Source organism: Hypomesus transpacificus, chromosome 22 (assembly GCF_021917145.1).
Source record: "Hypomesus transpacificus isolate Combined female chromosome 22, fHypTra1, whole genome shotgun sequence".
NCBI classification, from domain to species: domain Eukaryota; kingdom Metazoa; phylum Chordata; class Actinopteri; order Osmeriformes; family Osmeridae; genus Hypomesus; species Hypomesus transpacificus.
In genome coordinates this window covers 9,293,063-9,320,586 of record NC_061081.1, presented here as the reverse complement: position 1 = coordinate 9,320,586, position 27,524 = coordinate 9,293,063, and the positions used below count along the sequence as shown (strand labels likewise).

Below are 27,524 nucleotides of genomic sequence, written 5' to 3'. Positions count from 1 at the left end.
ACTGGTGGTTTTGGAGGCCCCACGCGGCCTACGCTATTATAGAGAATGTTCCAATTGAAAGTTGAAAATGAGCACATGTTAAAAAGGTTAATTTGATAGGAACAGTTTGAGACATGGCACCATGCCATGTCTCATAAAAGTTGATCAACTTTCAACATTAACACCCCATTCATATTGAAGGTATTTGAACACCACAGCAAAGCCAAATGTGTGGGTAATGAGTCAGTCTGTCATGTATTGCCAGAAAAAAAGACATACAATACCAACCACTGGGGCAAAAAAAAAAAAGATTTACAGTCACTGATGGGATTCACACCGTACAGAGAATACAAGACGAGTCTGTGAAGACCTTCATTCTTTCAGAACATGACGCATCATCGCCTCACAACTGTGAGGAAACAGACCATTAATAGGAGAGATCTCAAGGCATGCGGTGTGAAACTCAAGTAGAGTGTTCAGTCCTCCAAGCTCACTTGGACACTGTTCATCCTGCCTTGGTCTGAAGCTTACAGGAAAGACAGAGGCCAGCTCTTTGTGTCTTCCCTCTGACACTTACCTCACAGAGGTGAGGTTCAACATCTTAAGACCACCAAAACAATACAAGGATGGTGTTAGGTACCAGATTAGGTGTCAGACATTGTCCATCAACCTAAAGCTACAATAATGGTGACAGCATATAGGACAGCTTAACCAGCGTCGCAACCTTCTGCCCTTTACGCCATTGTTCTGTTAGCCAGGGGATGGTGGTTATAATCCTCCATTTGAAACGTAAAGTCTGGATCATATTAGGAACTGATGAAAACCATTGTTTAACGTCAGGCTTTCTCTCCAAAGCTGGGTCAAGGAAACACTCAGGGTGGCCATATGGAAAATGGGTTTGGGATAGAAGAATGCTAGATGGAACCAAAGTTACTCCTTCTATCAGGATCCCAACACAGTTCTTTTCTTTTAAGAGCAGGACTTCCAGTTTCTTACCAGCCATGATCCTCCATGGGAAGAACAACAATAAAGGCTTATGGAGTGGTTCTACATATGGTACCAATATGGTTCAGAAAAGTGGTGATTTACAACATTTTCCTTCTTTAAATGTAAATTTTCCTTCTCACAGGAACCGTCTGTTGTAACTTTGTTAGTAGGAAAAACAAAGTCCAATATCTGTTGTGATTTGTTAGTGATTTATTTAGCACATAAAAAGGAATAAGTACCAAAGAACACAGATACCGTATATTTAGTCACAAATACATGCTCAGAACGGTTTTAAAACTCAGAAGAAAAAATAGTCCCGTTTTCAATTACATATTGACATAATTCAGTTTTCATTCATGATTTTTTTTGTGTTAACTACAAACCATATTTACATAATTTCAAAAAAACATAAATTTCTTTGAAATCGTACATCCTGTACAATAAAGTGTTGTTTCCAAAAATATCTTTCTGTAGTCCATAACCAGAGCACATTCACGTACCCTTTACTCAAAAACTTTTGCTGTGGCAGCTGACAATCACTTTTCAAATGGGTCTTGTTATAGGGGTATGTGCTTGTGGTTCACTCATGTATAGTACTCTGGGTTTTTGCCCATTTCAAAGTTATAATGGACTGCGAAAGCGATGTGTTTCATTTTGGGAGCATACAATCCTGTTTATCTGAAATCTCTGCTGTAGTTCAGAGTTATGCAATAGTAGAGTTCAGGCTTTTCCAAATATTAGTTTTATTACAAAATGTGATTTATGAAATGTGCCATAATCTAATCTTTTACATAAAGGCTGTTGTGTATGCCACATTTATTTCCAATATTCTGCAGTTCACACATATGACCCTACATTATGTAATTTCATTACCAGAAGATAAAATACCTGCCATGACACTGGAGATATTTCTCAACAGTTCCCATGGACTGGAACAAATATGTTACACAAATAAAATTAGCTGTTGAATGCATGTTTTGTGTGCATGGCAGGTAATAGCTCCTTCCCCTTTTACAAACAAACACAGTTTACACTTGAATTTCAGCTTCCAGGAGGCTGGCAGTGAGGGAGTCCAGTCTGATGCTGCCCAGCCCCGTCTCTGAGACCACCGGGGAGGCGTTCGGGGTCCTGAGGGTGAGCAGCGACAGGGAAGGGGAAAAACTAGGCGTCATCACTGATGGAGTGAGCCCTGTGTTCCTGGCCAGGGGGGAGTAGGCATATTTAGGGTACGAGGGTCTCCTGGTGAGCGTGTGGGCACGTGACATCGGCTGTGGCATCCTGGGGGGCACCGCCCGGATGCCAGACTGGGCCACTCCTGTGAGGAGAGGTGGGGGGTGCATGAAGCTGGGGACCTCGGCTGCCAGGCCTTCGTGGCCTCCCTGGAGCTCCTCATCGGGCAGGAGGCTAATGTCAGTGAAGACTGAGGCCATTGTCTCGTAGCTCGGTTCCCAGTCCAAGAGGTAGTCCCAGCCGTAGCTGCCTCTGAGCTGCTCCTCCGGACACAGCAGGGAGGTCATGGAACTGTCCACCGGTACTTGGCCCTTTGAGAGCTGCACATAGCCTCTTGTCCTCATGCCCTCCTCAATGTCCTTCACCCTGAGCACTCTGGGGAGCATGCCCTCGCCCCCGCCCTCTTCTCTGAAAGTGTGGAGGCTTTCTGAGCTCGCCGTGCCCATGGTAATGCTGCCGGGCATTGTGCCTTGTACCAAAACCGAAGGGCCCACATCTATGGAGTGGCAGGACAGCTGGTCAGAGTCTCTGGGCACAGCTGGGTCAGGGACCATAAGCGTGGTCTCGCTCCGGACAGAGTCTGCCCGTTTATGGCACAGATAGTTGTTGATCATCTTGATCTCTTGGTCCTCGGCAGTCTCACCTTCGGCAGAACCCCTACCACTCGAATTGGACTTCCTGTACAAGTTGGGCACCTCCCTCTTCGCTCGCATGTTCATTGGTCTGAGTTCGTGCAGACCAATGACGTTGTGAGGCTGGCGCCCCGACCTGCCAAATGTTCCGCTGCCGTTGTTCAGATTGGCTGCGATTGCCGCTGCTTTTTTGATGGCGGCATCTTTGGTCTTGTATCTGAGTACAAGGGCCACAAAGCTGATGAGGATGAGGAGGAACATGGCCAGGGACACCGTCAGACTGATGGTCTGGATATCTAGTGGCACTCCCGTTTGAGCCTCAGCTGAGCTGGAGATGTTGATGGACACCAGAGAGGTGGTGGACCTGGAGTCCAGTCTGGGGCTGCTTGCAGATACCAGCACCTCCACCAAGTCTTCTCCGGCCAGACTGCCTCTCCTGCGATAGACGGGCCCGGACGTGAAAATGGCGCCAGTTGTTTTGTTGATCGCAAAAAATGGCGAGGGGTCAATCAGGGAGTACTCCACCAGCCCGTCCAGCCCTCCGTCATGGTCCATGGCCATCACGTAGCCGACCGTCTGCCCTGGTTTGGTGTTCCCCGGGAGGACAAAGCGGTAATGCCTCTGGGTGAAGACAGGGCTAAACTCGTCCATTCCCTTTACAGCCACCTGCACTCGGACCGTGGCCACCTTGTCGCCCTTATCCCTGGCCTCAACCACAAAGCAGTACTCACTCTCACGCTCGTAGTCGAAAGTCTGTCTGGTGTGGATGTCGCCAGTGAGCATGTCGATGGCGAACGCCTCCTTCCTGTCCGGGCTGCCGCTGCCGTAGTCCATGAAGCAGGACGAGAGGATGGAGTACGTGATCATGCCGTAGAGCCCTGCGTCGTTGTCCATCGCACGGACGGAGCAAACTGGGGTGAAAGCTGGCAGGTTCTCCAGCACCGAGCAGTTGACCATGGGGAACATAAAGTAAGGAGAGTTGTCGTTTTCGTCCAGAACCGTGACAAAGACCACTGTGAAGGCAACTTTGCGTTTACCGGAATGGCCACCGTCTGAAGCCTGGACAGCCAGGGTGTATTTGGAGTCTTCTTCGTAGTCAAGGGGCTGACTGACCTCAAGGACACCGGTGTGAGGGTTGAGTCTGAGGTGACCTTTACTGTTCCCTGAGATGATATCATAACGAACCACCCCATTGGTTCCTTGGTCAGCGTCATGGGCGGCCACCTGAACCAATCGTGTCCCCGAAGGGCTGCTCTCACTCACCTGGGCGTGGTAATCCGCATGTACAAACACGGGAGCGTTATCGTTGACGTCCGTCACGTTCACGGTGACCAGGACGGAGCTGTTCAGCGGTGGTGTGCCGTGGTCAGACACGCAAACGGTCACTGCATAGCTGTCTTTGGTCTCGTGGTCCAGCGGTTCACAAAGAACCAACCTCCCAATGGTCCGTTGCTGATTCTCCATCTGGACGGCACTGACTTCCATACAAAACCTCCTCTCATCATTACCGCCTGTAATGACATATTCCAGGTGGGTATTCTCGGGGGCCAGGTCTGCATCCTCTGCTGAGAGGGTCAGCAGTGTGGTGCCCACAGGGCTGTCCTCGGGGACAAATGTCGAGTAGGCGTCCTGTGTGAAGAGTGGGGCGTGGTCGTTGGTGTCCAGGACCTGGATGTCCATGGAGATGACGGTGGAACGAACGGGGTCTCCTCCGTCACTTGCCTCAATCAGGAGCTGGATCGTGTCGCCGTTGGTGACATATTTCATTGGTTTGTTAGTGAACACCGACCCTGAAGGAGAGATATGTTTAGAGTTAGCATAGGGTGTGAAATAAAATATTCTTCAATGTGTTTATTGATCATTCAAAATGCATATCTACACTACACTACTGTGACTTTTTTTACTGGCTATTGACCACAATACAAAGTCCTAACTATTACTTGAATATGCTTGATTATCTACACAAACTATTAAACTTGTTACCTCTGTCTCATTAAATTGCTCAAGAGCGCCTCTTCCTGATCCACTGCTGTCCCAGCTACAAAAATAATCATCTGACTGTCGATAACCCACTCTTCACCTCTCCTACAGTTAGGACAGACACACTTTCAGCGGAATACCCCTTTAAAGAAGAATCTCCAAGAAGATGGTGACCTCGAGACCTGGAAACAGTGTTCTCAGTTGTAGGATTCTTCAATTCCTGATGGGTTTGAGTATGAGGCCTTGTATGGTTATATGAGTGTTCTCCACTGACTGCAACTTTATTGGCATGTTGTTCGAGATTCTTTTGAAAATGTTTATTACAAAAATATGTTTGCTTATGATACAACTATGAACCAGAACAAATATATATTTCACTTGTCTTGAGTAATGCTTTATAATGACTCCAAGTTATTTGCAAGCGAATGTGGGGTCTTTGGTTTTACCAGTTTCTGGTTATAGATCCATGTGCACTGGGGATAGGAGGCACAGACGTAAGCTCCAATATCACATGTCTGGTTTCAGTTGAGATTAAGACGCTGCCGCTCATTCAAATCTTGAAACAAACCCAAATTTCACTTCCCATTTGTTACCCTCACCACAAAACATGGCAAACACATTTCTCACATATTAAGCTCTGGCCCACGAACAAGACGCTGCAAATCATTTCTGAGTGAGAAAAAAACAGAACGGAGGGGGCTTTCCCAAAAGCATTGGTTTGGGCCTCAACTGTAGTCTGGTTTTATTATTAATCTTCACTTCATCATCATGCAGAGCGAGGACGTAAATCTGCTCTTCAAAGAGTAGACAAGAGAGAGAGAGGTGGCTCCTTAGAAGACCTCTCTATCTATGATCTCTCATCATCCAACTGTCCCACTCCATCTTACCCTCTCTCTCACCCCTACCCTCACCCTTCCACACCTCACACATCCAAGCCTGTAAAAAGATAAACGATGGAGAGACAGAGAGCTACTGGCAGAGAGAGAGAGAGAGGATCCTGGATCACCCCACTGGGCCTTGCAGAGCACAGTACACTCTCTGTTGGCACAAGGGCCCAGCTCTTGGCCCAAACTGTAAAATAAGTTTAGCCACGCCAGAGAAATTGATTTTAAATGGGGGAATATAAAAAATGAATATGAAAATCAGACTGCCAGACAGTCTTAAGAACTCTGAACCCTGGAAAGTATGCAGAGATAACTCTGTCAATGCTACATTTTCACAAACTGGTCCATGTTAATTAAGTGGATCCCATTTCATAGCACTGCTAGGGAGTTACGGCTGTTATACTTGTTGTAGCTATACACATTTGGACTTGGCCTTGAATGTTATATGTGATAGGTTATTGCCTCTAAGTGAGCCTGTGCTGCTTCACACTTCAGGACAAGACCTTTAAGCAAACACATTTGTAAAAAAAAAAGTATTGATTTCTGTCTTGAGACGGACAAGAGAACTGAACTTTTGAAAATGCATTTCTGTTTGTGAAAACTTTGTGACCAATCAGAATTGTGATGAATCTACATTTCATAATGCTGTCCGTAACTCCTCAATGTGTCTAACCGTTGTCTGCGTGGATGTAGAATCCCTGTAGAGGAGATGACAGGAGCCTGTAGGTGACCTTGCCATTGAGCCCAGAGTCTCTGTCTGTGGCTGATACAGTCAGCACCAACGTTCTGGCAGAGGCCAGTTCAGGCAACTCCACCTGCAGGAGCAGACAGAAATATCATAACATTGTTAATAAATACTACTACTTTTAATGCAAAGCAACATCTTCAGAGAGACAAAGAATATATTGATATCATTCATATGATTGATAACATTGACGTTAATCTTACCTGGTAGGAATCCTGAGAGAAGATGGGAGCATTGTCATTGACATCCAGCACTTGAACTTTGACCTCTCCTGTGGTCTGGTGGAGGGAGTCCGACGCCCAGACCCTCAGTGTGTGCTCCGTCTGGTCCTCATGGTCCAGGGAGCGGGTCAGGGTCACGACCCCCGTGTAGCGGTCGATGGCGAAGCTGCCGTTGGTGGTGGAGTTGTCCGAGAAGCTGTAGGTGACGATGGAGTTGAGGTCTACATCATTGGCGCTCACCTGCATCACCATGTACCCAACCGGAAGATCTGAGGACAAGAACAACAAAAGTAAGAAGATCAAGATTGAAAGATTAAACATTGTGTAAATGGATAACGATGAAAAGTTCAACAGTACAACGGTATTTAGGAATGATTTACTGGACCTGATGCTAGTTTCCTACAGGATCATAATGACTCTTATTGAGAGACTTGCTGCTCTTGTTGGTTAGCTGTAATGGATTTAAATTCTTGTTCTTGCTGTGAAACATTTAACTGTTGATTACTTTTCTACAGGTACACTCCTGCACTTTTTGAGGTTCATGTTGTTTAATTGTAACTTGTTTAACTATATGCTCTTATGGTTCTTCCCTTTGGCACTTATTTGCCAAATACAATTTTTTTTACAAATTTACACAATGTATGCTTCATGTTTTGGCTGCCAGCAATGTTTGGGGCTCGTTGTGAAGATCAGTGACATAAGCACTTTTGTAAAGCTCTCTCTTCTCGCTTTGGATAAAAGCGTCTGCTAAATGAATAAATGTAAATGTCAACAGATGGTAAAAAATATATATTTAAAATTAGTACAAAGAACAAAAGGGCATGCTGTCAACATACAGTCATCCTTAAACATTGTACCACAGATGAGAGCAGCTGGTGAGGGAGATTAACCAGAAGATTCCCAAATAGACTCCTTATTATTATTATCTGTGACAAAACATAAGTCGGGCAACCGCTCAACTACAAACATGCAGGGCCTGGAGGAAAAGGTCTTACTCTCAGCCATGACCACAGGCTGCATGGGGGGGATGGCGGGACTGTTGTCGTTGACGTCCACCACCTGTACCCTCACAATGCTGGTGCCCGTGAGCGCAGGGCTCCCCCTGTCTGAGGCCTGCAGCACCAGCCTGGAACAAGATGGAGGAAGAACACGACAACATGGTCCTCAACATGGAACTCAGAACAACATGACCTGGTACTCATTAGAACATGACAACAAGTAACTCATACATGCCACATACCACAACAACCACATGTAAACTGGACAGGACCAGTTTAAATACGTTGTTCTTAAGACTGTATGTTAAGTGTTCCTACTTGTAGGACGATGTGATCTCACGGTCCAACACAGTATGGGTGGCGAGGATGCCGCGCACAGAGTCAATGATGAAGGCGTCGTTGTGGTTCCCAGACAGGATGGAGTATTCCACCTGGCTGTTTGTACTGCTGTCAGCGTCAGATGCCAACACCTGGAGGGGGGAAGTGATTAGAAAGACCTTAGTGCCAGTGTGACAGTCATGTCACATACTAATAGCTCTGCTGGCCCCAGGCTGCCATGTTATTGAAGAGAACTCTCGCTGTCTCAGAGTGTAAAATGACAACAGGCATCAAAGCGAGTACAACTACTTGTCATCCGTTGCCTAGCCGGTCGCCCCGACAGCGAGTGACCTCTGACCTGCATGATGTAGGTGTTGTGGACCTGTCCCTCCCAGACGGCCGTTCGGTAGTAGCTCTGCTCAAACGCCGGGGCGTTGTCGTTGGTGTCCTGCAGGTTGACCGTGACTCTGCAGTGGGCCGTCCTCAGGCCGCTGTCCCCCAGCACCACCAGCTCTGCTCGCCGGCTCTCCTCATAGTCCAGGATCTGCTGACTCACCGATATGTCACCTGGTAGGGAGGCAGACGAGAAGCTTGATTCTTTTTTTTGTGTTGCTGTTGTCAGCCGTGGTTCCTTCAAACTGTTCCACCACCAATCTCATGCTATTATTTAAGGACACTGACTGTTTGTGTAAAATAAACGTTTAAAACTACAAATTGGAACAATCACTGGACTGTAATGTTGGACCAGCTGTGCCCACATCTCAGCATCACAGCAGTCAGGCTCTCTTGAAAGCCGTCTGGAGCTGGCCTCTGTAAACACTGTTTACCTTGGACCGTGTATCGCATGATGCCAGGCATCATCATGATACGACAATTGCTGACTGCTATATTTGGTGTGGAATATTGTCCAATTATAAAAAGGGTAGAGAAGTGGAAAAGATGAGTACCCGGGAGTAGAGAGCGAGGAAGAAAAGGAGAGAGACCAGAAAGATTTTGTGCAGGCCAAAGGGATTATGGAAGACTAGTCACCCTAATTGGAAATGAAGGAACAAAATACATTTTTGAAACAGGATCTAAGGGGTTGAAAAGCTAGGGGTTTCAGTCTGGATAGATGGATGGATGGATGAAGGGACCTTCTAGGCTCTGTGTGTTCCTGGCATGAACAATTCTTTACGGACAAGTAAGAAATACTTTTTGGAGTTCCTGCAAGCAATTAAGAAAAGAATGTTGGCTGATGGCAATGAGCACTGGAGTTTAGCTTGGAAAGCAGATAGACAGATATGTTGTCCAAGATGAGAGAGAAATAGAGACATTTTGTTGAATCTGGCTTCTGTCCACAATGTTTTTACCGGTGTGTCTGTTGATGACAAATGCTCCGTTTCTGTTGCCGCTGAAAATGCTGTATTCAACCCTTGAGCCCTCGTTGGTCTGGTCAAGAGCTTCCACCTTGACAACCCACGTGCCTAGAGACAAAGACAGGAATATGGAAAGAAGACATTTAGATGATTGGTTAAATGGAGCAGGTCAAATACTGAGCAGATGATTCTGATTGCGTGCAGGTGGAATGAGGATGGATGGGGCACTTTATACCAATTTGGCTGTTTTCCACAACGGTTGCCTGGTAGTCTTTCTGTGTGAACTGCAGTCCCTCCTCCTCTCCTTTCAGGTGGATGAGGACCAGGCAGGTGGAGGTCAGCGCTACTTGTCCCTGGTCTTCCGCCAAAACCTGCAGCTTCGCCCCGGAGAAGCCCGCTCCGAGGGCCGTCTTCAACCAGATCTTCCCCGACGTCACGCCCACGTCAAAGACGTCAGAGTCCCCCACGAGGCTGAACCGCACCGTTCCGTTCTCGCCCCGGTCGGCGTCCGTGGCGGTCACTGTGGCAACCGTGCGGTTGGCCGCCGCCGCCGCGCCGACCCAATCGTTGACGGGGTTACGGCCGCAGACGGGCGCGTTGTCGTTCGTGTCCTCCACCAGGACGGTCACCGAGGTGGCCGCACTCCGCGGGCCCCTGGCGCAGCCGTCCGTGGCCACAGCCCTGAGAGTGTACTGGCCCCGGCTCTCCCGGTCCAGGGGCCTGGTGGTCCTGATCGCCCCCGTGGAGGCGTCCACAGAGAACACCCCCAGGGAGTCCTCCGCCAGGGAGTAGCTCACCTCACCATTGGGCCCTTCGTCAGGGTCCAGGGCGCTAAGCTGGAGGACCTCCGTCCCTGCCGGCAGCCCCTCGCTGACAGAGGCGCGGTAGCTCTTGCGGCCGAATGCGGGGCTGTGGTCGTTCTCGTCCAGGAGGAGGAGGTGGAGCTGGGTGGAGGCGCTGAGGGGGGAGGACCCGGAGTCATGGGCCATGAGCGTGAGGGTGTAGTTCACCCGCTCCTCCCGGTCCAGGACTCTAGTGGTGCTCACAGCTCCTGTGGTGGAGTGGATGCTGAAGCAGCCGTCATAGTCCTCACCTGAAGAGAGCACATGGAGAACTAGGAACACACAGAATCTCCAACTAACAAAATATAGGCTATTTACTTGATTCATCTTACATCCATATTCACATCTTCAAGTAAAATAACTCACACACAAACAAAAGCATATATAACTAAATACAGACATATATAATAATAATAATACTCTTTTCCAGTCCAGTTGGAACAACCCTCCTCACCTAGTATAGAGTAGCGTATGCTTCCGTTGTCTCCCTGGTCGGGGTCGTAAGCCTGGGCGGTGTGAATGACCCCTGGGGGGAGGTTCTCAGGCAGGCTGATCTGGAAGGAGGACAGCATGAACTCTGGAGGATTGTCGTTGTCGTCCTGCACCGAGCACATGACCACTGCCACACTGGAGAGGGGCTGAAGGGCGCTGTCCCGAGCCCGGACTGGAGCAGGGCGGAGAAAACAACATTGGCTTGGCTCAAATATCCACAAGTTAAGTTTCCCAATCTATCTCCATGATAAGCTGCATTTTAGCTCAAGACGTGGTTCAGTAACTGAACGGGCTCGATATAGGGATCTGTAGTTAACTAATCAGCACTAGCATTCAAATGCTTTGCGACAGCTTTGAATACTTATGTTCTTATTACTGTCATTAAATGGAGAACAGAGCATGGGCTTGTTCACTCAACATGTTCACCAACATTTAATCTTCACTGATATGAAAACGATTTTGCAGTTCTTTTTCCATATTTATCTGAGCTGGAAAATTGGCCAGACTTATTTCCTATTGGTATTTTGCAATCATCACTGCGTGATTCTGGCATCCCTTCAAAAATATCTCAGCTTTCCTGCAATTATATTTTCTTATTACATTTAATTGTTCATCATATTCCTGACTGTACAAATATCAGCATGGCCACATCTGTAAGCAGTTTATCACTAAATATTACTGCATATTTTGGATGTAATTGTATTCGAATGTGGGAGACATGAAAAGACCGACTCTTGAGAAAAATTAAGCGGCACCGTCAATGGAACCTGCGTCTAGCTCCAGCGCTTAAAAGGTCTGGACTTTCCTTAACATAAATCAATCTGTGGAATAAGGTTGTATTCATACCGAGAGTAGAGCCTTGAGTTCTTTATTCATCTGGCTGTGAAGCACATAGAGAGAGAGAGGGTGGGAGAGAGAGAGAGAGAGGGTGGGAGAGACTAGAGAGACAGAAAGAGAGAGAGAGCGAGGGAGCAATAGCTGAAAATGTTCCAAATGTTTTATGAAGCCCTATGATGGAAACAGATGTGAGTGGCCGACCACTGACCTAAACGAGAGTCCGGACCAACAGGACTCTTGATCCAAGTTACGCTCGGTGGGCTTTTAAACAGGGCTTCAAGTCCACAGGCAAGCCAGTATGACCTGAGCCCGTTCCACACAGCTTAGACTATCACTGTACCAGCAGTGTTACAGAGAGCTACTTAGCTGCTCCATCTGTCTCCATGAAACAAACAGTGACCAGTCTCATCACCTGGTTATGAGAACACACACTCATGTTGAACAATGTTTAGGTCACGTTTGGTGGGCCTACGTAACTAATTTGCTTCATGATAATTAACTTTTAATTATCCGGAAAACTTTTTTAACTGTAAAAAAAACTAGTTTAGTACACGACGTATGTTGTTGGTTGAAGACACATTGTTTGCGTCTGTGTGTTGCTGTGCTACCCCACAGGGTGAAGTTTGAGTTGTAGCAACGTGGTTTTTTTTCGGCACGCTAACCTCTCAGGGTGAAGTGCTGCTGTTGCTCCCTGTCCAGGGGGGTGGTTGTGCTGATGAGGCCAGTGTGGGGGTTGATGGTGAAGAGCTCGTACCCCGGGCCGGGCAGCAGGCTGTACCACACCACAGCGTTTTCCTCTGGAGTGGAGAACACAGTCAGAAGTCAGGAGAAGCAGCAAGGAAGCTTCTTTTATTCAACAGTTTATTTAGTTTATCTGTTATCTTTCTAGATAGAGCAGAATCATGTTTTACAGGTACTGTGAAGACTTGAGGTAGTATTGTGCCTGCATGGATTTACAGACAAACCTGGTCTAGACTCACCCATGGGTGAACTCTTCCAAGTCTTTCTTCCAAAAATTACCGACATTAAGGTTCCCTATTTACTAGGATTCTAGTAGTACAGGGTAAGGCTTTGACAGCATCCCAGAAACAATCGCATAGCCCCAGAGAGAAACAAAAAGAGTCATACGACTGTTTCTGCAGAGCTTGGCACCATCCTCGCATCTCATCGTCTCTCAGGGCCTTGAGAGTACGAAGTACTTGTAATAAATAGGACATTGTTCAATAAACGGCAGGCATGCCCATAAAAATGATCCATTTCATATTAACAAACCCCAGAGGAGTCTGCGGACCCCTTGAGCTCACTGCCACACCGCTCCCCCCCCCCCCAAAGAAACACTCATGCTTTCCATCAAAACCAATCAACTCCTTTCCACCCCCCACCCCCCGGTTTTAAACTGTGCAATATGACTGATGATAACCCAGGACATTCCACTTCGCTCCGGTTTTTCATCGTCCGTTTCGGCGGCGCGTTCATAAAAATTCCGTCTCAGTTTAGCACCTCATTAGGTCGGACCGTGGTTACGACCCCGTCTAGAGACGTGCCGCCTTATCTGATACTTAGATTGGAAACAGCGCTAAGAAATAAATCATTCCCAGATTACCAGTTGTCGCTCTTTCGAAAATGACAAGGGGTGGTGGGGTTGGCTGACCTTTACTGGAGTCTGGCTGTTCTGTGATCCAAGGCCAGAGTATCAACCAGCCCCCAGTACCCCTCCTAGATCCACTCTCTGACCTCCTACCCACCCATGAATGCTCAGCTCATCCAAAGCCTAAATTCAGAGGGCCTGCCTCAAGGCCCCTACCCTCTCAACACAAGGCGGTTAGGCATGTGTGTGTGTGTGTGTGTGTGCACGATCACGGGGGTGACGAAGCACAGTGTGTTCACAGACAGACACGCAGACTGATGTGTCCTATGTCCTTGACCTAGTCAAAACAACCCCCCTCCTTCCCCCCCCAAAACTCTGACAGGGGGTCAAGTGGCGGAGCGAAAAACGTCAAGCACCAGCCACTGAATGTCCCTGCACGTGGTTTACATCACGGCACACTTGCACCGGAAAATCCATCTCCACGGTAACTGTCAGGAGTGCAAGCAAACAATATGTGGACGAGCCATGTTGGGCCTGCGTGATGTCATAGTCCAGGGATCCATAGGAGAGACCAGCAGTACTGAGGACACAGGGACCATGTTGAGAGAGGATGGTGTCATGGAAAGATGGATTTCCAACACCAACAATTGCCACATCCAAATATCCCCTTATATTAGCCTAATAAACTGTAATGTGTATGAGTGTGTGTATGTGAGAGTGTGAGTGAGTGTGAGAGACAGAGAGCAACACACCTTTCGCTCAAGTGATTTTCACTCGTAAGGGAAACCGGATACCAAGATCAACACAATGACCATCTTCAGTGAGTGTCAGTCAAGCGGGATGAGGGGGCTAATGATAATCAAATAACACAACGGCCCGTGGGAGGGACGCCCTGGGAACGCCACAAGTTCCGGACGAGCCGATTGGAGGAGACAGATGAAAACACGGGTTCTATTAGCACAGATGGTACGGATTATGGGGAACATGTCGGAGGAGCGGACCTTCTAGAACGCTCCTGCAGGAGACAAGAGTTTGCTGTTATTGGACAGTTCTTAGCTCCCCCCTAAGAATGTTAAACTCCACAGACACCCAGAGCCCCCCCCTCCCCCGCCTCTAACATACACCTCCTCGTTCACTACCTCCAGGTGCCAGTGGCATTATAATATAGTAGAACTAAATTCAAACTGTCAATATTTGGACGAGAAACCAGCTTTCGGGGGGCCTCCCAGCACGAGATGTGTTAAAATAAACAGACTTGGACGTGTGGATTTGCGAATGTTATTAAAGGTAGGGCGGAATGTAATTGGGTGGGATGTATGGTTGAACTAGCGTATGGAAAAGAAAACAAACACTACAAGCTGGATCAGGAAAGGTCGGCGCAGGCTTTAAATCAGTCCACTAATGGAGGGGGACAAAAGGAAGGATTGACCTTTGACCCATCTGGCCATTGAAGATACACTGACATAGACCCACAGGGTGGGGGCCACCGAGAGATGTCAGTTCCAGTAACGGGTGATTGACAGGAGCGAACAGTGCAAACCCTTCTCTGAGAAATGATTTCTGAGAAAGGGACAGGGAGTGCAGCTTTTCAGATCAATTCAAACCAGCTCAGCATTCTCACAGTCAAATTAACTTGCCTCAGATGAAGGGTTTACAATAGGGACGACTAAAGTCAATCCTTGACTTCTGATTGCTGACTACCTAGAGAGTTCATTCCAATGACTACCTGAGTCAAATGGTTGAGAAAGTACAGAACACATGTCAGCACTGCCATCTAGCGACTATTATCAACAACTGCAGCAAATTATAAAACGGTTCAAATGTTGCATGTATCTCGCAATACAAGGGCTTGACATTGTAATCCATTGACACATGGGGATAATATACCTGAATCCATATCGACGGCTGAGACTCTGACCACCGGTTCCCCGGGATGTCTGTTCTCAGCCACTGTGGCACTGTAGACGTCCTGTTGGAAGAGGGGGGCCTGGTCGTTCACATCCCCCACCTCCACAGTCAGCGTCTGGGCTGAGGACAACGGAGGAAGACCATGGTCCTGTGCCTGGATGGTCAGGCTGTGGGAGATGTGTGACTCGTAGTCCAGAGGAGAGGCCAGGTACAGCAGTCCTGGAGAAGAGGGGGGAGTAGAGAGACAAGCAAGCTTGAGGGGACAGTTGGAACTTCCTCTAGCTAAAGGAGATATCTTACATCAATCAGTCCACAGTCACTCTGTCCATTTCACATATTTTTTCATTAATATCAACATTCAGAAATGATATGATTCATAATCATCTTTTTCAACCCGCCTACCTGTTCTTTCCTCTAAGGTAAAGAGGCCATCCTTGTTCCCAGCCACTACAGAGTAGGTGACCAGGCCACTGTTTCCCAGGTCCCCATCCACAGCCCGAACGTGATGCACCAGACTCCCCACCTGGGCGTCCTCCATCACCCGAGCCGTCTCAGAGGACACGAACGCCGGGCTCTCGTCGTTGACGTCCAGCAGGAACACCTGGGCCGTCACGGTGGTCCATTTACGGTCGACCGCTTTCTCAGCTTGGTCTGTGGCGGTGACCGTGAACGCGAAACTCTGGATGCTCTCGCGGTCCAAGGGGCCAGCCGTGGTCAGGGTACCGGTCAGAGGTTGGATTTGAAACGGAAGTGGTGTGGAGGACCCTGAACCCAGCTTGGGGTCAAGGTTCAGCGAGTAGCGGATGACACTGTTGGGTAGGCTCCCGTCACCGTCCTTGGCGTTGAACGTGAACACGGGTGTCCCGACCGGAGTGTCCTCCCTCACACCGAACGTGATCACGTCGTCTTGGAACCAGGGCGTGTGGTCGTTGACGTCTTCCACAGTCATGCTGACGACCGCTGAGACGTTCACGCCCGAGGCCAGCCTCGTGTCTTCGGCCCGCACGACCAGGAAGTACCCCACCGCGGCCTCGTAGTCGAGAGGCTGGTGAACATACAGGTCACCGGAAGAACTGTCAATGCCAAAGTGGAGGCTGCCATCACCCTCGGAGATGGAGTAGTGCATCCTCCCATTGGCTGGGAGCTGGACAGAGCCAATCACAGAGCCAGGCTTGGTGTCCTCTCTCACAGAGAAGTGTCTAACACCCTGAAGGCCAGCACCATCGGACTGTCTTTCTGCAGCATTAACCTGTATGTTTTAAAAAAACGTTTTATCAACGTCTCCTCCATTCATAATTCAGCATATTTCTAATAATTAATTAAAGTAATTAATAACAATGGATTAACAGGACAGAGCAGCTAGAGGTTATCACTTCCTGTTACTTTGAGGTGAATCAATTCCTGTTACCAGGGGAGGAGGGAATCAATTCTTGTTACCTGGAGGTGAATGACTGCCCTCTCCTCCAGAGGGGTGTGGCCACCGTCGTGGGCGACCACAGTGAAGGTGTAGTGCGTCTGACTGTTCTGGGAAAACCGCCAGGTGGTTCTGATGTCTCCGCTCCCACTGTCAATCTCAAAGTGTCCCAGATCGTCCTCTACAAAAGAGAAGAACAACACACAAACATGTTTACAGTGTGGCCACTCAAAGAAACCCCTCCCTCCGCCAGACACACACTCCTCACACATGTGGCTCTCCTTGCACCAGAGGGATCTAGTCCTGCATATGAACCCACCTGTGAGCAGAGAGAAGTGCACTGTCCCATTCTCTCCTGCATCCAGGTCTTTGGCAAACATGGAGGTGACCAAGGTACCAGCAGGTTGGCCGGCCCACACCTACAGAGACAGTCACAGACGTGGGACTATGAGTGTGTATGACTTGTAGTAATGATATCAATCTGAGGTGAGTATGTGTATATGGAGAGCTATATGTACATGTAACATGAGAACAAACACTAGTATACACAGACGAGAATAAAGGAGGGAATGTTCCAGAACCTGTATATCAAACTTCCTTTAGAGATGGAATGAATCAGTGCACTAGTGGGAAAAGACCTCTTCTGTAAGGAATAAAGTGAACAGGTGCATGAAGGCATGTAAGAACCTGGACGTTAAGCTCCTTGCCGGCAGGCATGTGGGTGAACTGCGGAGGGTTGTCATTGACGTCCGTGACCAGGATGTGCACAGTGGCGGTGGCGTTAAGTCGAGGGTGACCCTGATCCGTCACCATCACCTTCAGAGCATGCTGACTCTGCTGCTCACGGTCCAGAGACACCCAGTTTATGATTTCACCTGTGGGCGTGTGTGCGGCAGAAAGACAGAAACAGCCAAAGAAAGTGGCAGAGAGAGAAACAGACACACAACCATTAATGGAAGATAAGATTAAAAAAAATAAGTTGAACGCCCCATGGAGTGTTCCAATGCTCACACAATTTCACAATAAAAGCTGTGGAAAATCATCTGTCATCTTCCCTGACCTGTCTTGGCATTGATGCGGAAGTGTTTCCCGTCGGACAGCAGGATGTAGGACAGCTGGCCGTTCTTCCTGGAGTCCTTATCCACCGCGTTGACCGTCCCTACCAGACCCTGAGGAGAGGGACCCTCTGGGACGGAGAAAAAGTAGGCCTCATCGCTGAATACCGGGGCGTTGTCATTCTCATCCAGCACTAGCACAATGACCGTGGCTGTGGCTGTGCTGTTAGCCAACGTAGCCTCACTAGCACGGTTAGCTTCCTTAGCGGTGGCTAGCACTCTGAATCTAAACATGGGCTCCGTCTCGTAGTCCAGGCTTTGGGAGAGGTACAGCCAACCGCTGTCAGGGTGTACGCGGAAAGGAGGAGGGGGGAATCCCGCCTCTGGTTCCAGGAAGTAGGAAAGCACATGGTTGGCGGCATGCATGCTCCTCCCGCTCCTGTGGGCCCTCACCTGGATGACCCTGGCGTCTTTGTGGGTACCCTCTCCGATCTCCACCTGGTAGACCAACGTCTCGAACGTCACCGTGTCTTCTGTGGCGCTGCGGTCGATGTTGACCACAAGAGTCAAGGTTGAGGTGAGCGATGGCACTCCCCCGTCTTTAGCCAGGATCTCAAATGTGTAAGTGGGCTGCATCTCCCGGGACAAGCTCCGGTTTAGAGACACCGTCCCCAGGTCGGCGTCGACAACGAACGCTCCGGTCCTGCTGGCGCCATCTGGTGGAATGCTGTAGCGCACCCTCCCGTTGGTGCCGCTGTCCAGGTCGTGGGCGTGAGCTATGAACAACACCGTGCCGGGCAGTGTGTTTTGCGAAACGGCAACTGCGTCGGCCGCCTTGGGGAAGACGGGGGCGTTGTCGTTGACGTCGGCCACTGTGACGTTGACTTGGGCGCTGCTGTACACGGGGGAGTTCCCAGAGTGGGTCTGGAGCACCAGCAGGGCGTAGGGTTGGGACTCGTGGTCCAGGGCCTGACTGGTGCTGATCAGGCCAGACTGGGGGTCCACCCAGAACAGGCCCTGGGGGTCCCCCGATGAGATCCGGTAGGACAGGGACTCCACAGAGTCTAGGTGGGATGAGATAGAGTGATATTTACAGATGCAAGTGATTCAGTCCCGTAATAAAAACGGTCATAGCTCAGTCTTGTTTATAATGTGCAATTGTCCAAAAACTGTCTACTAAGTTTTAAACAGAGGATAAAAAACAAGAAAATTGTACAAAGGCAATACAAACACAAACGCACACATACACACAATTTAAGTAATTACAGCAGAGGGATACCTCCCCTAATCCCTGACTTGTAGTGTGATACGCTTTAGCTGTAACTACACACTAACACTTCATCAAGCAAGGAGCAGTGGGGGGACCAGGGGCTTAACAGGGCTTGGACCTCTTACTGAGGGGACATTGTTGATGTTTCACGGTTTAAAACAGAAGGGGTTAATCTGTTAATTGACAAGGTAACCTTAACTGACTGTCTAGTGCTGTGGAAAGGCTTAGCCATAGCAGGGGCGATACTGGGAGCAAGTGACATTCCGCCAAGTGGCCTCTGACGGTATAATCTGGAGAACACCCAAGGGAATATCCAGGAGATCTGAGTTGATGGGAATTCCTACAGGGAAGCCTGGATGTTTTGCTTGTGCCTGTTTTGAGTCCTGCGCTGTATGTGAAATTCCTTGAAGCTTGTAATACTCTAATAGCATTGGCCTCAAACAAAACACCTGCCTGCCAATACTAATGGCCTAAAACCTTATTGGCAGGTTTTTGTATAGCTGGAGTCTTTACAACATGTCCACTAATAGAAGTTAAAGCCGTTGGAAAGAATACGTCAAAAGAACACACGATGTAGTAAGTGCTTATCACATGCAGTAACCGTCAAAGAAAAGCTCACATTGACGGATGGTTAAAATGGTAAAAGTTATGATTCTTCTAATCATTACTTCACCTATTAATTTGTTTGATCTGGTGTTGACTCGTGTTTGAGAGGACAAATAAGCTATGAGCTTCCACCTCAGACCCAACAAGCCTGGTCACTTGTGTGCTATAGGAGACCAATCCCCCTGATCCCACCTTCTGGAGTACTTACAGTGTACCGTGCCTATCTACATGACTCCAACTTCAGCACTATGCCTGGCTTCCTGCGTGCCCTGCCCTCACATAACGGCGCTAAGCCTGACCAGGATGTGGGCTAATACTAAGAGAGCTGACCTCCTGTCACTTCATCACAAGATGACAACAGACAAGCTGTGTGCCAGGACCGGCTTGAGTGATTCAGCACACCTCAGCGACAGAACTAAAGCAATTAGATACGGTTAGGTAGACCACCCTCTGTGCTCAGTATACCACAGGTAGATGGTGACTCAGCCCATTTCAAACACTGTTTTAGATCCGGTAAGCACACTTGAGTTACCATGTACTGTACTGGGTTGAATGTGTGTGGTGTCAAACGCTCTCCAGCCTCCTGCAATAAGCTGTTATTCCTTTGCAAGTGCGTACTATATCTCAGGTTCAAACCCCGCTCAGCCCAAAGAAGTAAGAGTTCCATCCTGCAACGCTTCGCAGTGTATTGTGGGTTTGAGTCCCGAACCATCTGCAGATTGTATGCACTGTTTGTAACTGGCATCTAAACGAATACATGCGAACCAGGTGAACTGTCTACTAGACTCACTGGCAGGGTTAAAGGCCTCAACGGTGCCCACTGCGGTGCCAGGAGGGGCATCCTCGGGGATGGTGAAGGCGTAGCGTGACCTCTGGAACACAGCGGGAGCCTGGGCACTGCTCAGGATGTTCACAGTGACCTCTGCGGGCCGCACAGCAGACAGGCCTTCGCCGTCGTGGGCAGTCACAACCATCTTCACAGTGGCGGTGCCCAGGTGGGTTAGGGTGGAAGTTAGGTATACCACGCCTGGAAAGAAAAACAAAACTGTCTTGAATAAATCATAATGTATTACTATACCCCACTTGTCTTAAGTTAATTTAGGTTGTAGATGAGAAAATAAGATAGGGTGTATGTGCAGCTAGTTGGTGCGTTGTGTTCACTCCCGGTGTGTCTGTCAGAACACAACTCTTCAAACGACTTTCCTTTTTCTTGATTTATTGCTTGCGGAATTTCTTACATGACAGTGAAATGAGAGTGGTGTTTCGTGATGAACGCACTCTTTGGCTTCTAAACAAAATTATAGATAACGAGTGTAAGAAATAAACCCAACCGTCATTCTCTATGTTTCTAACTGATTCTTAACTAATCCATTCACTAAGACGGTTTCTTATTGGCTAATACCCGCCAGCCTTTCTTACATAGGTCTTGTCTTAGGTTAGTATAGGTCTTGTCTTAGGTTAGTATAGGTTTTTTCTTAGGTTGATATAGGTCAATAAGGTTAGTATAGGTCAATATGTGTATTAAAGGTGTAGTATATTGTATACTTTTTGTATATTAGGATGTTTATTATTATTATTTATTCTATTTTATTTTAGCTTATCATAGGTGTAATCTATGTTCTTAGTACTTATATGTTATGTTATACTAGGTTGCTAGCGTTGTCTTGTCTCAAGAATTTCAGTGCACAGTCTGACTTTGTGTTGTTCTGTGCACCTGACAATAAAAAACTTGAAACTTGAATGATTTTGTGTTTCTTTTAGGTCGCGTGTTTTTCGTCGTGTACTTTGTACCATTTAAAAGGCCTATGCTAGCAACTTTCTTCCCTTTTACATTCTAGCATATCTGAGGGTGTGCAATAAGGTGACGGCGGTGTGTGCAGAGACAAAGAAAAGACAGATGGCTGTGAGATTGCTAACCCACTACAGTTTGCTACCTGAATTCACCCTCACAATCCCTCTGATTCCGCAAGACATTGTTCTGAAAGCTTTGAATTAAAAGCAGGGGAAGTCCAGATGGCCAATCAATAACAATGCTAGAACTTAGCTAAGCATGTGCTTGTAGTTGGCTAAAATGGTGAGTAAAAAAAGAAATACCAAAAGTATTTTTTTTACATCATAACGGGTGTGAATTCAGCAAAATGCAAACTTATTTGACAAAGTATTTACAATATACAGCCTATAAAACTTTGCTCTACTAAAACCAATGTTGACTCATACTTGACGATGCCATTTGAAATGGTACAACCTGTGTGATGTGTACCTTTCCTCTATAACTGGCCACCACAGTGATGGCGTTCATGCCTCTGTGTGGAACATGCAGTATAAACACAGCACACTACTAGGGGCATTGTGTCTCAAGCTTTCAATGGGGATTTAAATGTAGGTTTCTTAATCTGCCAGCCCCCTGCCGTGATGTGACAATAACAATCATGTCCGCCACAAAGGGCTTTCGCAGAGTAAGCTCTTGTTTGTCATTCAGCCGGTGTCCTCCACTGAGTGACTAGTTGGCCTGTAACTGAGACGAGTGGGCGACTGACTGCACGTGACAGCGTTTAAACGGCACAGAAAAAAAACTGTGAAAGGGAAAGAAGTGGTGCAGCTTAAATGACGTTACATTGACATTAAATACAAATGAAAAGATGAATATGAAACGGAAATCCTGCTTCCTAAGAACAAAACCACATGTGTGCTTGCTTATAAGGGTCTAGGCTGTCTGTACAACTCACTTAGGCCCTCTCCAACACTAAGTGGCTTGGAAGTGTGTGAAGGTGCTCAGAGGGGATTTGTTAAGTACTAGATGCAATACACCACTCCATAAAACTTGCTTCCCCCAATTAAGGATTACAGAATTAATACAAACAGCGGTACATTCATGATTTCTTCTATCTACGTATATCTTTACACAGTCTATAATCCACCTATTCTCCATTAAACAGCTCTTGGTCAGCCTCGTGCATTTGTTAAAGAGACTTTGGATGCACCAAACACATCCTAAGAATGTGTGGAGTGCTAGGGTATGTCCAGCCAGACAGCCTACCCGATGTTTGCTCCACAGAGAACATTGAAGACAAGTCTCCGGGCAGCAGCTCATAGGAGACGCGGCCAAACGCCCCCAGGTCTCTGTCCGAGGCGATGACGTTGAGGATTTCTGTGCCGGGCTGGGCGTGGCTGCTGATGCTGGTGGTGTAGCGGTCAGGGTTGAACACAGGCCGGTTGTCGTTCAGGTCCTCCACCTCGATGTGGACGTAGGTTTGAGCACTCAGGCCTCCCTGTGGGACGCAGAGATGTAGCTTGTTGATGTTTATTCACTTATTTATATGTTGTTGGTTACGAGTTCTGGAAAATATTTAACCTCTCACGGTCGTGATTCAACACTTAACTTTTGTCATGGCTGTAATTTAGCATATTTAACTTACGTAGCGACCTGCATGCTTCAACTCACACATTTTTACCTCGTACATATGGACCTGCAATTGGACCTGCAAACTTCTGGATACATACAGTATTCCAAATGTAAATAGAGCATATTATACATTAGTCTGTATCTCGGTTAAGACAGTGGCTGTCACCTGATCCTCAGCCTTCACCAAGATGTCATGTGCAGCCGGGCCCGCGTCTCTGTCCATGTCCTGGGAGACACACAGCTCTCCCATCTCAGGGTGGATGCTGAAAAGAGGGTGTTTGTCCTCCTTCTCAAAACCATCAGACACAGAGTAGCGCACAGTCCCAAAATCACGACCGTCCGCATCCGTGGCAACGACCTGAAGGCAGAGGAGGGACACGGTCATCTGTGACCTTTCTACTACAACATATTTCGATGACAGACACACAAACACCAGTGCTCTGTGGCCTTTATAATATGTTTGCATGTCTAAACCTTTATTTGGCTCTCTATTCAGTTCATGCCTCCCTGAACTATTTAGCAATAGGTGGAAGCCATGCTACCATGGCACGGTGCGAGGCATGGCTGACAGTGACAGACGGGAGGGCGGTCGTGTTCCTGGGGAGCTCAGAAACACTGACCCAGGATCAGAAGACGGTGGCCTGAGACAGAGCAGATCCCTGATTGCAAACACAGTGTCCATGACCCATGACCAGATCGACAGCAAGATCGACCCAGATGTTGGTTTCCTACACCTGTCTGGCTTACAAGAGCCAAGAATGTTCTTCAGTCGGGCTGTTTACTTTAATCTGTGTTGCCACAGAAAGCGTTTTTAATACGCTTTGAACCTGTTGGGAGACACAGCTAAGTATCTTAGTCAAAGGATGTAGGCACCTTTTCAAGACAAATCGCCTCTGGTTTAAAGCTCTAAAGTCAGCCAGAGTAGACCCGAGCCAAGTCCTATCCTGTTCAAATTGAGGCAGATTCAACAACAATGCCTTGCTTTGGTTAGTGGCTGTGTGATTGTTTGTTTGACTTGGCTGTCAACGTTTTTTATCCAAGTGTCCTAATGTGGTAGATATGCACTAGTAGAAATCTCCACTTCTTAGACACTGATTTCTGTTTGAGTTGGCAGATATCTGAGCGTTAGTTTGTTAATGATACACTCATGTTTATGGTAGGGGAACTTTGTGCGCCCTAACCTTCCAAGCCAACATCTTACCAATTGAGAAAGTACAGTGATCTCTGGAAGTGAAAGCATCAACTCATCTCTGCTGCCCATCAACACAATTCCACAGAAGCACAATCAAACTATACACACACACACACACACTTCATAGGGGCTGATACAATGCGGATACAGATTATCCCGCAACATTTAACAGAGCATATGCATTTGTTAAGGAAGTAATTAAGAATATGAATATGGATGAAAAGTGATTAATTTACAGTATTAAGAATGATGGTGGGTCTAGTAAGCTTAGACGCTAAAATTAGCCACACTAGGCTACTCTTCAGTGCCAAAGCAGCATGCAGGAAGGACATGGACCAAAGCATTACTAAGAGGGTAAACTTGTAATACACACATCCAAATGTGTATCAATCAGTATACACTACTGCACCTATTAATTTAGGTACAAGAGACTTGGTGTTTTGTAAGGTCAGTTTGCGTTATAGCCTTGCCTTTCAAAAACCTTTCACATTTCAGAGGAACTAATGGAACGGAGCCAAGCAGCATTAGGTATCTAAAGACCGCCTTTGAACTGGGCAGACTGGATTACGATGACAGTTTATAACTGTTAGTTTATAACTGTTAGTTTACTCGCAAACTTGCAAGATTGCAGGTGTGTCACGGAATGATTGCAGGTGTGTCACGGAATGCCTACGATATGGATCCATGACCTCATCGGCAGCATTTGAGGGCGGCCTCGCCTTCCTGTCATAAAATTGATACCGCATTGGTAACTTTATGGTTTCCCAACACGGTGAGGTTTTAGATGCAGGTGTCAAGGTCTGACTAGTTTTCATCTCAAGCGCCAAGTAGCCAACCGTCATAATCTTATAACAAGATCTATCCAGCAATAGGTAACCTGCAAACCCCAAGAGTGACATGATTATTTATAAACCCAGAGTTGTGAGCTTGAAATGTGTAAGGATTTTCTAGTGGCATCTCAACCCCTCCCCAATTAGTTTGATGCCCAGCTTTTCACATAGTGGCATTGTAAACCATTTATTGTGCCCACAATCAGTTTCACATAATTGGCTTGAGCTCTGTGCCAATCAAGACAGCACTAATGAGGGATGGTTCAATTTGGAAATTGTACTATTGGAGATCAGAACAGATGAAGCCAGTTGGGAGCAGATGAAGGCAGTACTATTCAGACCCTGTAGTTATCACATCACTCTGGGCTACAACTTCTAAAACACTGATCTAAATATGTACTTTTTAAGTTGGTCCCAAGAGGGCAAACTTTGGTAACAACGAGCCTCAAGTTATGTTGCTACAAATGTATTTTTAGTTTAGTTTAAACTACATTGTTCCATAGTGGGTCAACAGACCATGAATTGGTGATTAAGGCTTCTTTGTAGTGGTTTATAATGGCAGCCTGACAGTGTCAGGCTAGGAGGTTGGTACCAGGCGTCAGATCTGTCATATCACAGAAACCCAGCGCTGGGCCAGAGTGGGTCAGTTCGCTGGGAGCAGCCAGGGCCTCTCAGGGCAACACTGGGGCTTTGTGAGCACAGAGAAAGCAGGCTACTGTCCCCCAGTGTGTGTGTGTGTGTGTATGGGTGCGTGTGTGTCTGTAGTAGGGAGGTACTTCCTTGTTATCATTGTCATGTGGTACTTTGTTTTTTGGCAGTAAATCTTCCAAGATAATTTCAACTCAGATAGATCCCTTCCTTGGGAGTTACTTTGCTTTGGTCACAATATCTATCTTAGTCACAATAACCTGCAGATTGCAGTATATTGAATTGTTTAAATGACAATAAAAGCAATAACAGACAACTAAACTAACTCAACATACCTGTAAGAAGCAGCTCCCAATCTCTGTGTGTTCTGGGATGGACACGTTGTACAGCTGCTGTTGAAACACAGGCTCATTGTCGTTGACGTCGTCAACTACCACGGTTACTGTTGCCGTAGAGGACAAGGGGGGCTCCCCTCCATCGACCGCCACCACCAAAAACCGCACTTCCGCCTCTCGTTCCCGGTCCAACCACGTCGCCGTGGTGACCAGGCCGGAAGTGGGGTCAATGCTGACCAGGTGGTCCTGGCTTGACTTGAGGATGGAATATCGAATGGCAGAGTTAACCCCATGGTCGCCATCTCTGGCCTGTACCTGGACCAAGGAACTTCCTGGAGGAACGTCCTCGGCTACGCTCACAGCGTAGACGCTCTTGTCAAAAGCCGGGCGGCAGTCATTGGCATCTGTCACCTTTAGCGTGAAGGTCACCTCACTCCTCAGGGGCGGGGCTCCGTAATCGAAGGCAACAACCTTCAGCTCGTACAGGTCCTCGTTCTCCCGGTCCAGCTCGCCGTCCACACACAGGGCGTACAGGAAATCGTCTGTCTGCTTCAGCGTGAATTTCCCATCACCCCCTTCGAGGGTGACCCTGACCCTCTCAATTTCCCCCAGGTCAGGGTCAGTGACGGATATCCGGGCGACATACTCCCCGATGCCTGCCCACTCCGACACCTCGGGGTCACCGCTCTCACTGAGAAACAGGATGTTGATGGTTGGGCTGTTGTCGTTGACGTCCAGCACCTTCACGCCCACAAAGGTGCTGCTGTACTCTGGCTGGGCGCCGTTATCCCTGGCTCTGACGATCAACTCGTAAAAGGCTTGGGCCTCGAAATCTAAAGGTTTGTTGACGTGGATCACACCGGTGGTTTCATTGATGACAAAAACCTTGTTTGGGTCACTTTGACGCCGGTTTATCTCGTATGTGACAAGGCCGTTGACCCCGAGGTCGAGATCTGTTGCTAAAAGCTGACACACAGGTGACATCACCGGAGCGTCTTCGTACACTGAGGCTTGGTATTCGGTTTGGTTAAACATAGGTGGGTTGTCATTTTCATCCAAAACATGAATATGAACCTGAAGTTTCCCAGTTTTAGGAGGGATCCCTCCATCAAATGCCTCAACAGTCAGCGAGTACGAATCTCTTGTCTCCCTGTCTAATTTATCCAAAAGGATGAGATCCAGGTTTAGAACATTCTCTCCTCCATGGCGATATTCCACCTTGAATAAATCTCCAACTTCACTTTCAGTTATGTGGTATCCCTGTGTTCCAAAATCTCCCTCATCCCTATCTTGTGCCCCCTCAAGTTCAAAACGGGTTCCGGGAGGACATAATTCTGACACATTCAACTCAACCTTTTCAGTTGAGAAAACGGGGAAATTGTCATTCACATCATGAACCATTATTTTCACTTTTACCATCTCACCTGAGAGCGTGGCAGCCACAAATTCGTACTTGTCTCTACTCTCCCTGTCCAACACTGTGGCTGTAGAAATGATTCCGGAGTCTACATCTATTTCTAAATCTTTAAAAACATAGGAATCTCTGCTTTCAGAAATGAAAAATCCACTACTCGGCGTTGCTAAGCCTTCACTTATATCCCCGACAATAGTTCTTGCAGGTAGTCCTTCTTCAATTGAGAGACTAAGGTTATACACCTGGGCAAGTGACTGTGTCCACAGGATAGAGAGGGACAGCAGTTGTAGAAGTGAAGTCGCCACATTCTGTCGACTTTTTCTTCGTTTGTACATTTTAAAGCTTAAATTTAAAAAGTCAC

At 47.5% G+C, this 27,524-nt stretch overlaps 1 protein-coding gene across 1 annotated transcript; it reads right to left on the bottom strand.

The window, feature by feature from the left end:
* Window positions 1-1,193: 1,193 nt before the first annotated feature.
* On the bottom strand, window positions 1,194-27,498 carry dchs2 (dachsous cadherin-related 2). The gene is made up of 20 exons (XM_047045954.1): window positions 25,750-27,498; window positions 22,911-23,102; window positions 22,379-22,610; window positions 20,132-20,368; window positions 17,471-18,529; window positions 17,098-17,285; window positions 16,730-16,829; window positions 16,434-16,591; window positions 15,399-16,245; window positions 14,976-15,215; window positions 12,163-12,297; window positions 10,626-10,835; window positions 9,565-10,422; window positions 9,324-9,437; window positions 8,333-8,541; window positions 7,975-8,126; window positions 7,654-7,784; window positions 6,641-6,927; window positions 6,366-6,507; window positions 1,194-4,618 (listed from the first exon to the last, which is right to left on the bottom strand). The coding sequence occupies exons 1-20, from the start codon at window positions 27,496-27,498 to the stop codon at window positions 1,995-1,997; spliced, it is 9,864 nt and encodes a 3,287-aa protein (XP_046901910.1). The 3' UTR covers window positions 1,194-1,994.
* Between the last annotated feature and the right edge of the window lie 26 nt (window positions 27,499-27,524).

What these genes read in the sequence shown, in the direction of transcription:
- dchs2 (XM_047045954.1), bottom strand. Translation starts at nt 27,498, where the DNA reads ATGTACAAACGAAGAAAAAGTCGACAGAATGTGGCGACTTCACTTCTA. An exon ending in TCTCTCAGGATTCCTACCAG is followed by an intron (nt 6,508 to 6,640) that starts GTAAGATTAACG and finishes CTGCTCCTGCAG; the next exon opens with GTGGAGTTGCCTGAACTGGC. An exon ending in CTACATCCACGCAGACAACG is followed by an intron (nt 4,619 to 6,365) that starts GTTAGACACATT and finishes TCTCTCCTTCAG; the next exon opens with GGTCGGTGTTCACTAACAAA.